Source organism: Apteryx mantelli, chromosome 7 (assembly GCF_036417845.1).
Source record: "Apteryx mantelli isolate bAptMan1 chromosome 7, bAptMan1.hap1, whole genome shotgun sequence".
In the NCBI taxonomy this organism is placed as follows: Eukaryota; Metazoa; Chordata; class Aves; order Apterygiformes; family Apterygidae; genus Apteryx; species Apteryx mantelli.
Genome location: NC_089984.1, coordinates 15608697 through 15624082, shown reverse-complemented (window position 1 = coordinate 15624082; position 15386 = coordinate 15608697). Strand labels below are relative to the sequence as shown.

Below are 15386 nucleotides of genomic sequence, written 5' to 3'. Positions count from 1 at the left end.
TTGCTTAAAACTACCTCTACCTCTTGAGTTTTAATTATTTAGTAACATCTAACAATCAAACCTTTTTTAATCAGTATTTATGTCTTTCAAACATACAGCCTCTTTGTTAGAGCAAGATGATTAACTAGTATAAGAAGGTATCATGTTGTAGAAAAAGCCCCAAAATTGCTATACTAACATGGCCTTTTATCATCCAAACCATTTTCATGTATTCATTTATGTAGATATCCAACAACATTTGGGGTATCCTGTTCAAGTGACTAAACACTGATGTATTTCAGTCACATCTGTGCTTACAAGATGACTATACAAATCTTTTATTAAAATCTTCAGTGTTTAAAATCTCACAAATGACTTATCAGAATATATCACCCATCTTTAAAAGGATTAACACTTCAAAACGCTTTGGTGCTTTTTACCCCATTAAGAAAAATCATGTTCTTTTTGAGTCAAAAGCTAATCTTTTATTACATCAGCAAGCAAAGGTCCTAAGCTAGGTCTCCAAGTCCAATTCTTTCTTCTTAAGCCATTACAATTAGAAAAAAACAAACCAAACACACACACACACTCCTTAAAAAATAAAAACTCCACAGTCCTCTTATACAGTCAAAGAACTTCTAGACAGCAATTTCATCTGTATGGTTCTCAGTGTGATTGGTAACATTTCAGGTAATGCAACTAAACTCCTCAGTTATTTTCATAAAATATCTCTCCTTATAGCATCATACTCATTTCTTCTTTTTCTATGCTTTAGCATTCCCCTTACACCATTCTGAAGTGGGCTTCCTTGTTCTGTGTCCAAATTCTTGACTATATCTCATGTATAAAACAGAAGAGATCAAAAGAATATCGATCAGTTCCCTGCCTTCTCTTCAAACAACTGTGCCAACTTTTTTTTTTTTTTTTTGGCATGGTCTTTTATCTCCTAACTTCAACAGGCTTCAGAAAAAAAGAAGTCCAGACTCAACTGTCATACATGGAAGAAATAAGTAATATTCCTAATAAAAGATACAGTACAGATACACTTGGAATTCATTTATATTTCATGGGATTTGTGTATGCTGTGACAATTAAGATCCTGGTGAGGATATAACAATTTTTAACTACCTGTGTACATACTGAGTACAATGCTATGTGCTTATTCTTTTCAGTTCCACAGAGGAGCAGCAAAAGTATCCTGAAATCATTATACATGAGAAAAATGCTAGCTAAAAGAATAACATAACTCAGTTTAAATGCTTAAATGCTGTTTAAAATACTTACTTGTAAGTATTCCAGTCTATTTTTTGTGAAAGAAAAAACTAACTTCTGAGTTTATACATTAATGAAGCCCTTTTTTGAAATGGAAAAAAAAAGGGCAGGTCAAATAGAAGCAGAACAAATTGTGTTTTTAAAGGCTAAATGAATTTGATAAAATCTTTCCTTAAAAATACAGCAAGCAAAAATAATTGCTGGTGCATAATGACCAGGCCAGGCAAAAGTCAATTTAGTCTTTTTTTTTTTTAATTTATAATACTTTGCTACAGAAAAACAACCTAACAGCAAGACCTTTCAATTCAAACAATAACTTCTCTTCTCAAATGTTATAGAAACAGATTTTGAGAAGTAAGGTCTTAGTGCAAGTAAAAAGTTCAGAAAAAATCAGTCCCTTGTGAAGTGGGTTGTGTATCACATTACAGGTCTAATACAATTGTTATTAATTAAAGTATATTTAATATTGGTGGACTTTGACTACAAATGATGGCTATTGATTTCAGAGGGAAATCTCTCTAGTCTAGAATGCTATCTTATAACTGTGTAATTTAATTGGGTGTTTTAGCTTAGAAATACTATGAGCAATTTTGGGCACTCAGAAAGCTCTCTTCCCCCTCACAATCCTGACTGCATGTAAAGAAATTGACCTTAGATAAAGCAGCTAAATATATTTCTTTTGGCTTTCTGATTTTTGTGGAAAAATGATGAAAACAAGCCCCACAGTTCTCGGGGAAAATTGTTTTCAAATTCAACCTTGAATGAACATAATAATTGATAGGATGTGATACAGGGTAGTAGGGCTACCCTATCTTTATAAATTATGATCAGTACCTCCTTTATATATGTGCGTGTGTGTGTGTGTGTGTGGTGGTGTGTATATATGTGTTTAATTTGGAAGCTAAGTATAAAAAAAAGACATTTATTCCTTTGTCCTTTTCCAGGAGACCATCTATGGTGAAAAAATATGAGTACTTGATGCCGCAGCATCCTAGCAGTGCTGCAAGTACCAAGCAGGGTAAAGGTTAGTCATGCAATTTACATTTATGTGTGGCTTTGCGTTAGCAAAACAATAAGTGGAAATGGGAGAAGAAATACTTGCCATCAGGAAATTTGTTAACTGGCTTTGAAACCGCAGTGAAAGGACTAATGGCCCTATTACAACTCTAAGGAACCGGTGGAAAACAATGTTTGCGGGAGTATTGTGCAGTGATTTAACAGACATGTTTATCTGGGCCTGAAAGAGAGTCAGATTGCAGATAAATTTCATTATCTGAAGTAGAAACCTATAGTTATAAAATTATATTAACCCACAGTTACACAAACAGGCCTGGTTTAAAGCGCGATCAATACAGGATGCTTGGAAATTAGAGTAGCCAGCATTCAAAATGATAAGAGACTAAAGCCCTGTTAGGAAACTTGTGTTTGATGGAATTTGGCTCCAGGTCATCAGGCAAGTGTGGTGCCCGGTGAAACGGGGAAGGCAGCGCTGGTGCGCCCCTGCCTTTGCAGCTCAGGATTTGGCAGGAACCACACAGCAAGTGACTGCAACCCTCGCAGGAGGATGCCGTGAGGGTAGTTATGGTAGTAAAGGCTACAGTGAGCAACTTAACCTTCCTCTGCAGTCAATTAATAATGGAGGACAACTGCAGAATATATAGAAAAAAGCATTTCATCTGGTTCATAAGCATGAGTTTTTTTTTTCCTCCCTCCCACTAGAATCCTGATTTGTTATTAAGAACCATTTAAGAGGTGAGACATTTTGTTACTTTCCACATGTTATAAACACAAAACTATTGTTTCTTTCTGTGTCTCCCAACTGAACTATACTGCGTGATGTACCAGGGACATCTGATGACCTTCACTTGGATCCTTCACATGTAACCTAAGTCAATGGAGCATGTGGAGATGGCAGTAGCATCAACATGCACTAATCACATGTCTACGGGTAAAATTAAGACTTTCTACTCTAAAATGCTGCTCATAACTTCAACAAAAAAGTCATGCTGAAGCTTGTCATATTGGATGTCCATCTCTTGCTGAATTCTTTACTTCCTGTTCTTAAAGCTTAACAAAAATAGCCTCGGTACTCCTCCTCTGAGACGTGCTGCCAGACACCAGAACTGAGGTGAGCGATGAGCATGCAGGAGGTCCCACGTGCTCTGTGCTCTTCCTGATACCCCCCAGGCATACAGGAGCTGTTGGGGGCAGTCTGACAAGAATTTGGAAGAGGACATGGTGAAAAGGGGATTGTGGAAAGCACAGGACAGTGTGGTAGAGAGGTAGGATGGAAACAGCAGCAGCAGAACAGCACAGAAACAGTGGAAACAGCAAATATAAATGGGGTCTGGTCCATTTAAATACAAGCTGAGAGAATAGGGAAAGAATTTGTAAGGTTATCTGAGGTGGGACCAGCACCGTGAAGGGAAAAATCAGCTTTCAGGAGGTTAAGTATACAGAGGAAAAGCTAACAAACAGGCTTGTAGAAGAAACACACACCCAATTCTATAAACTGAAATTAAACTCTAGGGTCTGTATTTCTTTAAGCAGCTAGGAAAGTAGTGTTGACTGACGTCTGTCCTTAGCATGTTTTGTATTTATCTACTTACATTGTGTAACACTGAACCTAATCTCAAAATCGCCTTAATTTGCTTCACTAGCATTGTAATTATAAAACCTCTCAATGATAGATGCAGAAACATGGAAGAAAGTTGCCTCAGTATTCAAAAATTTTGTCTTATATCAGTTTTGTCTAAAGTATCCTTGAGTCTTGCTGAGCTTCTGTGGTATGCTGCTCAAAGACAGATCAGCAAATAGTTTACAATAATTAATTATAATTATAGAGAATATTAATATCGGGCTATTGATCATAAACAAGTGTAATAGAAATATGAGTATGTAAAAATATCTATTTCTGCTTACAACATCTCATCAATATACTGATAAAATCAAGAGAAGTTGAGAATTTATCAAATAAACATCAGTTCTTCTTGGAAGGAGTCTATTGCACAAGAAAATGTGTCCAGCTTTCCTAAGCCATCAGTCAGTATGTGTGAAGCCCATTAACAGAGGCCATACCACATCCCATCTCACCCTTGCACAAACTGCAGTTTCTCCCAGACACAGTTCAAGTGCTAAAGTTCTCCTGACCATGGATGCAAAGGTCCAAGTTCTGCAGGTGACCTTTGCTAGGGCTCATCTGGACCCCAGGTAACAACATGTCCTCATGTTCTCCAGTTTTTTTTCATAAAACAGTTGTTAGTTAGAAAACATCAGCCAAAAGCAGTCAAAAGAATGTTAAGAGCATTAGGTCAAACACTCAGAAGTTAGGAAACTTTAAATTTAGTGGGAAACTTTAAACAAAAGTTACTCATGCAAATTTAAATTGGCCCTCTTCTATCAGGGACACACATGACTGGGTGCTGCTTATTTATTTTTCACAGGCTGGGTGCCCTTTGCAGCACACTCGCTAAACAGTGCTGTGGGAATCAATCAGGCTTGCGTGGGAGCAGTGCCAACGGCAAAGGCCTCCCCCTCGCGTGCTGTGGGAAGTGTGGAGGTGCAGGGTGCAGGCCTGCTGTGTCCGTGGAGGTGATCCAGGCTCGCCGCAGTCCAGCCGCAGCATCAGTGCGGGTGTGGCTGGTGTTCCCTGTCTTACTTCAAAATGCTCATCCCTGTACCTCTTATATTATACAGTTGAGATAGATCTGTGAGTTATGGACTTTCCTTAGAGGAATTCAGTAGGTTATGCAAGTATGGGCTTCTGTGGCTGTTACCTCTGCGTACGCCACAGATGTGCCATTGTCTTTTGGCTTTGTTTCTATTGTTATTAGGTTCTGTTTATTCACAAGATTTCAATAATTTTCACTTATGGTCCCTCAATCTCTAATGAAAGTAAGAGTATTGTAGAGATGCTCCTGATGCATATTATATTTCCTGTGAACTCCATGTTTTTGATTATCTTCAGTGACATTTACAATTTAACATTTACAAGGGAATTATGTAGCAACATTAAGTAAGTAAGTGTTTCAAACAAGCCTTGACAAATGGCTTTGTTTTACTCCAGCTTTTTTTTTTTAATGTGAAAGTGTTTCTACAAAACAGAAAAGTACTCTCAAATATTTTCCTTATATTTTAAGTGTGTTTACCTCTTGAAGAAAACAAATCCCTATCATCCAAGTTAAAGTTCTTGACATTTCTATTCATATGCAAATTCAATCAATCATGTTACGTGCTCCCATAGATAACAAAAAAAATCTCCAGTTACAGGCCCTATAAATTAGACCGTGTAATGAGCCTTTCTTATTTCATATTGGAGCTGCTAGGTAAGTTGAACATCTTTAAATAGACTTCAGTTTAAGTTATGCTGAACTCTACTTTAACTGTATCGCAAACCTTTCCATTTCAGATTTTTTCGTTGCCTTTTAACATTTTTCTTCACTGATGCTGTAGCCTACATTTATTGAGGATGTCACTTGAGATGTGGATACTTTAAAAGACAAATTATTGTCATAATGAAAGAATAAGCCTTAATAATTGTTTCCCTCTTAAAACAAACAATTAAGACAATGTGTTCCGTTTTATCTTAACATGGCTTTTCTCACAAAAGCAGATGTGTCTATTGCTCCTCTCTAAAATTAACAAAAACTATAGCTTTTCTCATCAGGAAAAATGGCATGCAGTAGTATTGACTGTACAAAAAAGAAAGGTTTTGAAGGGGGTGAGGGTTTTTTGCTCTGTAACTTAGACTCTTAAGTACACTGTAATATAGATTGCTTCTTTTGGAAAAAATATTTGAATTATTTGGAGTAACATAACTGTAGCTATATCAGTGATGTTCATTTCACCAAGGGCAAAGCTTGTGGTACAAAAAAAACTTCAAATCAAGAGAGCAAAATTTTGAAATGTGGCTATTTTTAAACACAGGAATCTACGCTGGAGAGTAAAACAGTTTGTTTTACAGTTGGCTTTAAATAATGCTGTCACCATCGTTGTTCCACAAGATCTTCGGAGCAGCTTTTTTCTTGCTCACCTGCTATGCTCAAGGTAACCTTGCAGGAATTCCTTCTGTGCCCGATTTCACACACTTGCCTGAAGATGGGGTGGATGAAGGCTTTCTACCAGGTATCTGCAGTTATCTTTATTTTTATCTAGATGTACTGTTGTATTCCATTTTTATGCTTCATGAACCAAATGTTATGTTGTATAATCTATCATAGGTTCTACCTGATAGAAAATAATCAGGTATTTATTAGTTCCTCTGTATAAAGAATCTATATCCCTCCCACCTAATGATATTGAATGGTTCATTCACAGAGGAAAGGATATCATTTTCCGTAATGTAGGGACACAGACTTTTTGCTAGTTCAGGTCCGAGTTGTGCTTCAGGTTGAAGCAAGAGTTTCAATAGCCTGAAGGACTCTGTCAGCAGTCCTAAGAAAGAATTAAAAATCAGCTAAGCCTATTGCACAGCTGCCGGTCTTTTGCCTGTCTTTACAAAGATCAGTGTGTGGAAAATGCCTTATTTAAAACAGAGAATAAAATGGATCAAACAGAACATTTTAAAAGTTCATATTAATTTCACAGAACTCTCTCTACTTTATCTTGAAATCTAAGATTGAAAAATTAAACAAAGTGTATAATAGTTGTTTCTGTTTTTAGATTTCCCATCATTTGTTGATAATGAAATGGAAGACATTATCCTTCAATTAGAATATCAAATTTCCAGACTTGAAGGAGGTAATTTATCTGCCTTTCCTTTCAGCTATAACTGTATTAGTGGGCATAAGCAAAATGTGCCAAAAAAAAAAGCTTCTTAGAAAAAGGCAGAATTTTCTGAGGTTTTCTTGCATTCCTTTTATGTTCTGTTCTTCAATAGACAGGAGAGTGATTAGTTACAAATGGTAGGAGGGAGGCGAGACAAATATTTTTCCATTACTAGTGAGAGATGCCTAGGTAACAGCAGCAAAATATGGATGAAAGCAAGTTAGAAATATTTATCAAACTAAAATTCCTGCCTATGTAGAGGTGCTCCATTGGCATCTCATGCTCCTAATAGGCACAAATAAACTGAATGCTAAAAAAAAATCATAATAATCACAACAGGATCATATCTAAGGTCCTACTCGCTGAAGTATTGGCATACCTTTGTACTCTGTAAGCCATCTCATAGAACTAGTACAGGGCTAGAGACAAAGAAAAAAATTATGCACTTTGTCTAAACTTAGAATTCCTCATTTCCTTCCCTCCTCTCGTACCTCTGTTGTGCTTCTCCTATTTCATTGTCTATCTTTCTATAAGTATTTCTTCCTTTTTTTCTCCTCTCATCTTTTCAGATTTCTTCTGGGTTTGGGTTTTTTTATCTTTGATTTCAAGTTTTCCTCTCCTTCCCTTTTTCATAGGTTAAATCTAAAGTTATGGAGGAATACAGACAGTGGGAATTACTATTGCTAGCAAAATGACCCCAAAACAATACATAAAAGATTATAATCTTTCACTTGATCTTGCAGTCCTCCGTTTGGAAGGGAAGATAACAGCATCTGGAGGAAAAATATTTGCTACCAATGGGAAAGCGGCTGACTTCTATACTACAGTGCAAAAATGCAAGCAGGCTGGGGGATCTATTGCCACCCCAAGGAACCAGGGCGAGAATACTGCCATCTTGTACTTTGTGAAACAGTTTAATAAGTATGCCTACCTGGGGATAAAGGAGTCTCTAATTCCAGGCAAATTCCATTCCCTCAACGGTGCAGAGCTGAATTATACAAACTGGTATTTAAGGGAACCTTCTGGCAAAGGGAAGGAGGAGTGTGTGGAGATGTACACTGATGGCACTTGGAATGACAAAAAGTGCAACCAGAATCACCTTATTGTCTGTCAGTTTTAGTGCTTCCTCCTCCTGCTCTTTCACAGTGTCTGGAATACTCTTTCCTATCCATTCTTTCTTCCTTCGTAGTTAGCGAACTGTCATAATGCAGCATGAAAAATAAAAGTCACTCTTGGCCGTCCAGACTTGGCTTTTAAACAAACACCAGCCACAAAGAGGAGATTACTTATAACAAAAGCAGTGCTCATTTTGTGGGATTTGTTGTTGAGTCTCCTGTGCCTGTTGAGTTTCTTGATAGGACTGCCCACATTCAGGTACATTTATGAGACACAAATCTCATGTGGTCAGTGCAAAGCTGCTGGGTCCCTACTGCTTTCTCTGTTAATCCGCTGACTTATTACAGCAACAGCAAAAAGGTGACTTGCTGGTACAAGAGTTTTCAACCCCCCTTTATCAGTGAGCCTCAAAGCTGAGTGTATTTTGATCCCTTTTCCTAAATTTCCCTCACCGAACCTGCGCGTACAGCTACTCCTGCCACCACTGCTGTTGCTCACCTTTCTCTGGCTCTTTTCACCTGCACCACAAACACCGACCCCCTGAAGGAAGAAATAAGCAGTGCTGCTAGTGTGGCCCAGAGCTATAAGCACGAGGAGGTCACACCCTTAGATTTCCTATGGGAAAGCTTCAGAGCCAGCAGGTCTTTGACCCTCTTACACCTGTGAAGTGGTGGTCAGGAACCACCTGGCTCAAGCCCCTCTAGCAACTCATAATCCCTTTCCTGACTCAGTGCAGTAGCAGCACGAGAAGCTCAAGGTCCCACACCACATGGATGTGCTGTGAGAGAAACAGGAGCAAAGACCCAAGTGGTGTGGGAAGATGAGTACAGCCAGGGTGAGGTCTTTTTTTTTTTTCTGCTAGATTGTAGAGGGTTTCAGATACTCACTGCTATTCTGTAGGCACCACTGGCATTTTCAGAGCTGCTCTGCAAAACCTGATTGATTGGGATTCCCATGAGGCTAAGCTCAATGGACACCTTTGTTTCTGAAGCAGGCGATATTCTGTGCTCATTACTGCTGCTCAAAACCTGCTGCCTCCAGTTCAGGCTGACAGCTTAAGACAAAATGTGAACAATTTTGTTACTGGGGTGCAATGCTCTCCTGAAGCTGAGTGTTCCTGAGGTTAGATGCACAACTGTGATGTGCAACAGGCACATCCAGAGATGTCAACGTATTTTTTTTTTCTCCTTTCTTTTGAGCAGTTCCCTCCAGCATAGCTTAGACAATGAGGGCTCTACATAGGCTCCATGACGACATGATATAAAAAGCTGATTCAGTCCCCAGGCCTGCCTCCTTTCCACATACGCTGAGCCAAATGTCTCCATGATCAGCCGTACTCACTCGTGTGAGTGTTGTCAGCTTCAGTGTGGTCACAGAGAGCTGAGCAAGGAAAAAACAAGCTCTAGAGCTAGACCAGCAGCTTTTGCCCTCCATTTGTCAGGGAGGCAGGACAGTTGTCAGCGTATAAAAGTAACTAGGGGTTGGCGAGGAAAGGAAGGTGAGCTTGCAGCTAGCGCAAACGCAGCAGCCATGGAAGGGGCCTGCTTGGAGCAAGATGCTTCAAGCCTCGTAGCTGTGCATGTCGCTGTAACTCTAGAGCAACAACTGGTTGTGTGCTACATTCCTGAGCTGGCTTAAATTCAATTAGTCAAATATTTTGAGTATACATTCTCACCACCTGTTCTGTGATAAGGCATAGGTCTTCCTGGCCAGAGTTCAGCCCTGTGCTTGATGTCGTAGCCTGTGAATCATTCTTGCTGTTATTCTGAGAAAATTAAACAACTTATCTTAGAAGTATTTATTTAGGATGATCAGTGCAACAGGACTAGTGTCGAATCCAGACATCTTTCTGTTTGAACAATATGGGGTCTGCAGGTTGCATACCTCCACAAGTTGCTTAATACATTCACTCTAGCAATATTCAGATCCTTCATCATGCTAATTTGTATTTAACAGGATTGTGTTTCCCTGTTCATGGATCTGTAAAGTTATCCCAACCTATACAAAGAAAAACTGTGAGCAAAATTCTCAGTTTATCCAGTGGATCTGTTTGGCATGTGAGGAGACTCACAAGCTGCTAACTAATGCCTTGTTTCTGGACAACCTAGCCTGAATATAAACCACTGCTGAATCCTATATCACATAAGGTCTATGTAGACTGTCATGTTGCTATGTTAACGCAGTTTGAAATAGGTATGTCGAGGGGAAATGGGAATCAAAAGTCCATAGGGACTTTTACTTTCAAACTATATTCTTACTCTTATTCACAAATGTTTGAGAGCTTACCAGGATCCATCTGCGCCCATCAGCTCCCCCGCCCACAGCCTCAGCCTTGCGTGACTCCTGTTGTGAAACGAGCCTTACCGCTGAGCACAAGGAAACAGGAACCCAGGCATCACCTCGTACAGTAGTTTTCCACTCACCATATTCCAGTAAAGTTTGAAAAGTTTACAATGATTAACATCAGCCTGAGAACAGCATGAAGCCCCCGAATGTTTAAAGCTATGCTAAATTTTTATTTTATGTCATCTATTTCGGAGGTTTAGGTCTCAGTGTCAGATCATCTCCCTGCTTATCTCTAGGGGTTACAGAGCCATGACAAAATTTGAGCTAATTGTGAGTATATAAAATGGCGTTACTGCCCTCAGCCTAGTTCAGACGAGCACGTGCTGCCGCAGCAGCAATGCGCCCCACTGCCCAGCGTTCAGGCGCTTCCCGCTGGGGACTCCCCAGCAGGGGGTGAAGCACTTGCTGTGCTACTCCACAGCTGAAGATGCTAACCCTGTTGCATCGCACTAAGGACTTGCGGTCCTCAATGAGGATCAAAACCTTGAATAGAAGTTGCTCTCTCACCCTGCCTGGAGTTCGTCCCTCCAGTGACCTGCCTGCAGCAGAAGGTCTGAACCAGCGGTCTGGGCCCTCCTCACCCAAAAGGCAGAAGTTGGGGTTTGGGCACCAACTTTCCTAAATCCGAATGGGAGGGCAGCATAGCATTATCTGACTTGTAAAGAGAGAGGATTCATCCAGGTCAGGCAACAATATCTTCTATGTTTACTTCTAAGTTATTTTCTGAAATGTTTATGAACTTATTTTGAAAGCCTGATCCACTCTCTATCCTAAACTTAAAGACTATTTGTACCTTATATGACTGCCACTCAGTTAACCAGGTATTTACCAGTACTTGCACAGGTGTTCACACCCCACCCAGCTTGCTGACAATCCAAACAGTGTAATTTGTTGTTCAATTTTCAGCCAGTGGAGAGCACCTCTTCTACGAAGGTCGTGGTAATGACACCACCACCAGGACTGTATAAGATTTAAAATCTTATTAATCTTATCCGCTTTTGGGAAAACAAGATAAGCAGATTTCCTGACAAGAAACTTGGAAAAAAGGAACACGTGTTTGGCAAGATCAGGCAATATCAGCAGTGAGATGAAAAGTTGCATGTCAGTTTTCCTCATTTATCCTTCTCTCCTTGTACAGTGGGGAAAAAAGTATTTCCCCCAAAGGCAAATCACTTTCAAAAAATTTTGTTTTGGAAATCTGTAAATACCCATTACATTCAAAAAATTATTTTTACTGGTCATTATTTCCTGTGAAAAATATCCTAGTTCACATTTTGTGCAGTTTCTAAGAGTTTTTTAAAAAATTGTCAGTTAGCTGGCTTTGAGTCCTGAAAAGAGGTGCTTGAAGACTGAACTTCAACAAGGTAACATCTGTATGGATTGGGTAGGTGCAAACGGAGGCCCCCCTCAAATACATATAACATATTAATTGCAAGAAGATAGTTGTGTAGACTTCAGTGTCCTCAAAGTGTTCTTTACCCAGGCTGCACTTTGGCCCTCACATCTTTCCTTGTTGTCAGACAAGCACCAGATGGAGTCCTGGGGACAGATAAGGTCGATTTAAGCCTGGTGTAATGCCACCTCTGTGAAAAAATGTGCTGGGACTAGAGCTGGCTTAGAAGAGCCTCTGAAAAGATTTCTATGGGTTTAGTGCTTTCCACTCAGTGTAATAGGTACTGCAGCAGCCTGACCATAGCCATGATTTTTTAAAGATTTAAATAAAGCTAAAAGTTTGTAAGAAACAAGCATGTTGAACCAAAATACATAGTTGGAGGAGGACTGGGCACATGAACCCCTTGGATCTGCAGTAATCTTTGGGGTACCAACCTTCATACTCTGAAGGCTGCATGTGCTGATCAGACTTCTGTGTAAATAAGATGATTTATAGAGAAAGCCAAAGTGGTTTCCTGGCAAAAAAAGGACCATCATTTATCATCTACAAGTAACTGTCTCCTAAAGCAGTTTTGGGGCATGTATAAACAGCAGACTATTGTTTTATTGGTCTTGAACAAACCATAAGTGTTTGTGGTCAAGGCAGGACTGCTTCATTATTTCTTTGAAAAGGATTGTGCCACTTTAAGAACCAAGTGGGAGGTGATACAGGCACTACTGTACAAACAGTTACCTGTGCGGTCTGCAGTGATCACCTCTGAGCCTCATGCCATCTGCAGAGCGTGCTACTCTCATCGACCTTGTTTTCTCCAGCAGGTCAAACACCACCTTCTAACACGTTCTTGCTGCCCAACAACAGCAGATGGAAACCCACGTGAAGCAACCCGATTTCATCTGCGAGACTTGCAAGACACCTCTAGGACACTAGGAAGGTAAGAATGGACAGGAAAGAGCAGAATTCCTACAGGGTCACTGAGATTCATCACCTTGCCTGCGTTAAGCATTAGAGAAAAGCAGAAGTTGCTTCAGATAGTCAAGTTGAGAAAGACAAACATTCAACTCAAATTCAACCACTTATTAACCATTCTGCAAAAACAAGGGGATAGTAAGTTGTTTCTAATTTGGTTAAGGGGTTGCTGGCAGGGGTGGGGGACAAGAAGACAATATCAAAGTTCCCATTTATGCAGTTTATATCAAGTAAGTTCACTAATAGCAAAGTAGCTGGTTGGCTAAAAAGGTTTGGAGTTGTGTCTGCAAGTGCATTGCATCTGACAAATCTTTATTTTCCCTTTAAAGTTAACAGACCTTCAGCTTGTGTAAGTTCATTCAAAAGTGTTTAAAGTCTAAACATTTCAGAATAGGAAAAGTCTGTTTTACTTACAGGTGTATATAGCCCCTCTCTGCAACACATTCAAGAGTCAGAATACTAACAAGCATGTGACAGAAACACTAAGATAATACATAAAGCCACCTTGTTAGATCAAATATGAGAAAAATCAGTCAGAATTTACATATCTATAAAAAGTGATTTGTGATACTGTGATATTTTAAACAGCACCAGAGAAGCACTTATCTGTTATATTTTAACTTTCATTGTGGTCACCTGCTTATGTGGAAAAGCAAGGCGAAGTATACTGCAACTAAAGACACTCAGTAAAATCCCAGTGTTCTACACTGCCTTTGCATTATTAACTATGCTGTATCTTCATCATACATTTCTTTTTAAATGTGTTCTAATTTTTTTTATACATCAGGCTACATTTCTGTACCCAAGCTTCGTATTGTTTTTAAAATTCCATAAGCTAGATTTGCATCCAGTTAGTGACTTTACTCACAGAATGCTAAATAGACAGAAATTTTACATAAAAGTAATCAAACTACAAGAGCCTTTAGAAAGAGGCTGAAATCCTTTAAAAGTGAATACTGAAATATTTGTTATAATTATCACTTTATTCAGTTGTGACTTGTAGATGGCATTTATAACACAAGCAACTTCAGTGAGACAACTTTGAATATTTTATGACTCAGTATTTTCAACCTCTGCATGACCTTTGTTATTCTATTTGAAAAGTTTTGCCCCTTGAGGGATCACTGCAGTCTGTTATTAGATCTTTTTGAGGTTTTACATAGTTGAAATATGGCTTTCTCTCTATGGAATTTAACTTAGGAGTTTGATTTCTGGTTTTTACAAGTTTTTTTGTTATTACATTTTGACTTATGGTAGTAAGTATTTCTTGACTGTCACCTTCCTTTTCAGTAAAATACTATGGAAGAACTCCAGATTTCAGAACTTTTCACATTCTTCCCATTTCCTACATCCAGTTCTAACATATATGGTCACAAAATTTATATAGGACTGCTGAGTTTCCTGGTTTATAGTAGTCCTGGTCTACAGTAGTTAGTAGTGGCACACTTGCTTATTACAAGTCACAGTGCAGACATCACAGCAGTGATTACCTCTTCAGAAGACAGGTCTAGGCGTGTGTAGTTATTTTTAAATATTAATAGGAAGTTGGTAGTTATATATGAGAACAGGTACACAGTAACACTTGTTTACCCTAAAGTCTAAAGACTCAAATCACTGCATTAGTGGAACAGGAAGCAGAACAAGTTGTTGCTGTTTTGGCCCTTTATTTGTTCTTCCATTAGAATAACTACATGCATGGGAGAAAAGATGTTTATATCTTTGCAAAATGGGAAGTGTTCTGCAGCCCTAGCTGTGCTAAAGCCACAAGGAGTCAATTTGTCTAACTGGGCAGCTCTCACATCTAGAAGATGAAGCCCCTCCTGCATAAAGAGCTATAAGCCCTGTTTGTATAAGATACCAGAAATTCAGTATCACATCTGTTTTGTCTGGATGCAGTTAATTAGTATATTTTAGTAGGACTGATGACCTACTAAAACATCAAAAATGTTTGTGTAAGAAGGTAACTAATATTTGGACTCTTTAAAATTTCAGATATTTATTTTTGGTTAGCACTATCAATGTCATATTTTACCACCCAATCTGACCGTATTTATCTCTACCAGGAAGGCAGGCTAGTGATCAAGCACCGCAGACACCAAGTCCCACACTTTGTTTACTCAAAGTCTGGTCTGTGACCAAGATCCAGCATTCTCAAAAGTCCCAAGTTATACAGAAGTTATTTGTACTGTCTGCTTTGGATTTAGTCTGTTTCCATAATAACACAAGTCAAGCTCATACTAAAGGCTCATGCCTTTAGGGAGGGAGGGAGAAGGAAGATGGGAGGACTGATTCTCAGCAAAGTATTGCTGAATGGTGCAGCAACCGTGCTAGAGCTCTTGTAGAAACCTGCCATAGCTGGCTGGTCCTTTGTAAAGCCCCCATCATTTTCTTCAGTGCAAGAGTAGTTTGTCTCCCCTTCCAGCCCAAAGCAGAAGGAGGAAAAGAGGCCAGCAGACAAACTGGAGCTTCTTAATGAGGCGCATGACAAATAGCACCCCTGCTACCTGCCTGAGGGACAGCAAAGTCAAACCTCCCAGCTAACAGGTGT

General features: G+C 39.2%; 1 protein-coding gene across 1 annotated transcript; it reads left to right on the top strand.

Annotated features, from left to right (window-relative positions):
* The first annotated feature begins 6180 nt into the window (after positions 1-6180).
* LOC106498890 (pulmonary surfactant-associated protein A-like) lies at positions 6181-8224 on the top strand. Its single transcript, XM_013960216.2, has 3 exons — positions 6181-6375; positions 6913-6990; positions 7761-8224. The coding sequence occupies exons 1-3, from the start codon at positions 6228-6230 to the stop codon at positions 8135-8137; spliced, it is 603 nt and encodes a 200-aa protein (XP_013815670.2). The 5' UTR covers positions 6181-6227; the 3' UTR covers positions 8138-8224.
* Positions 8225-15386: the final 7162 nt, after the last annotated feature.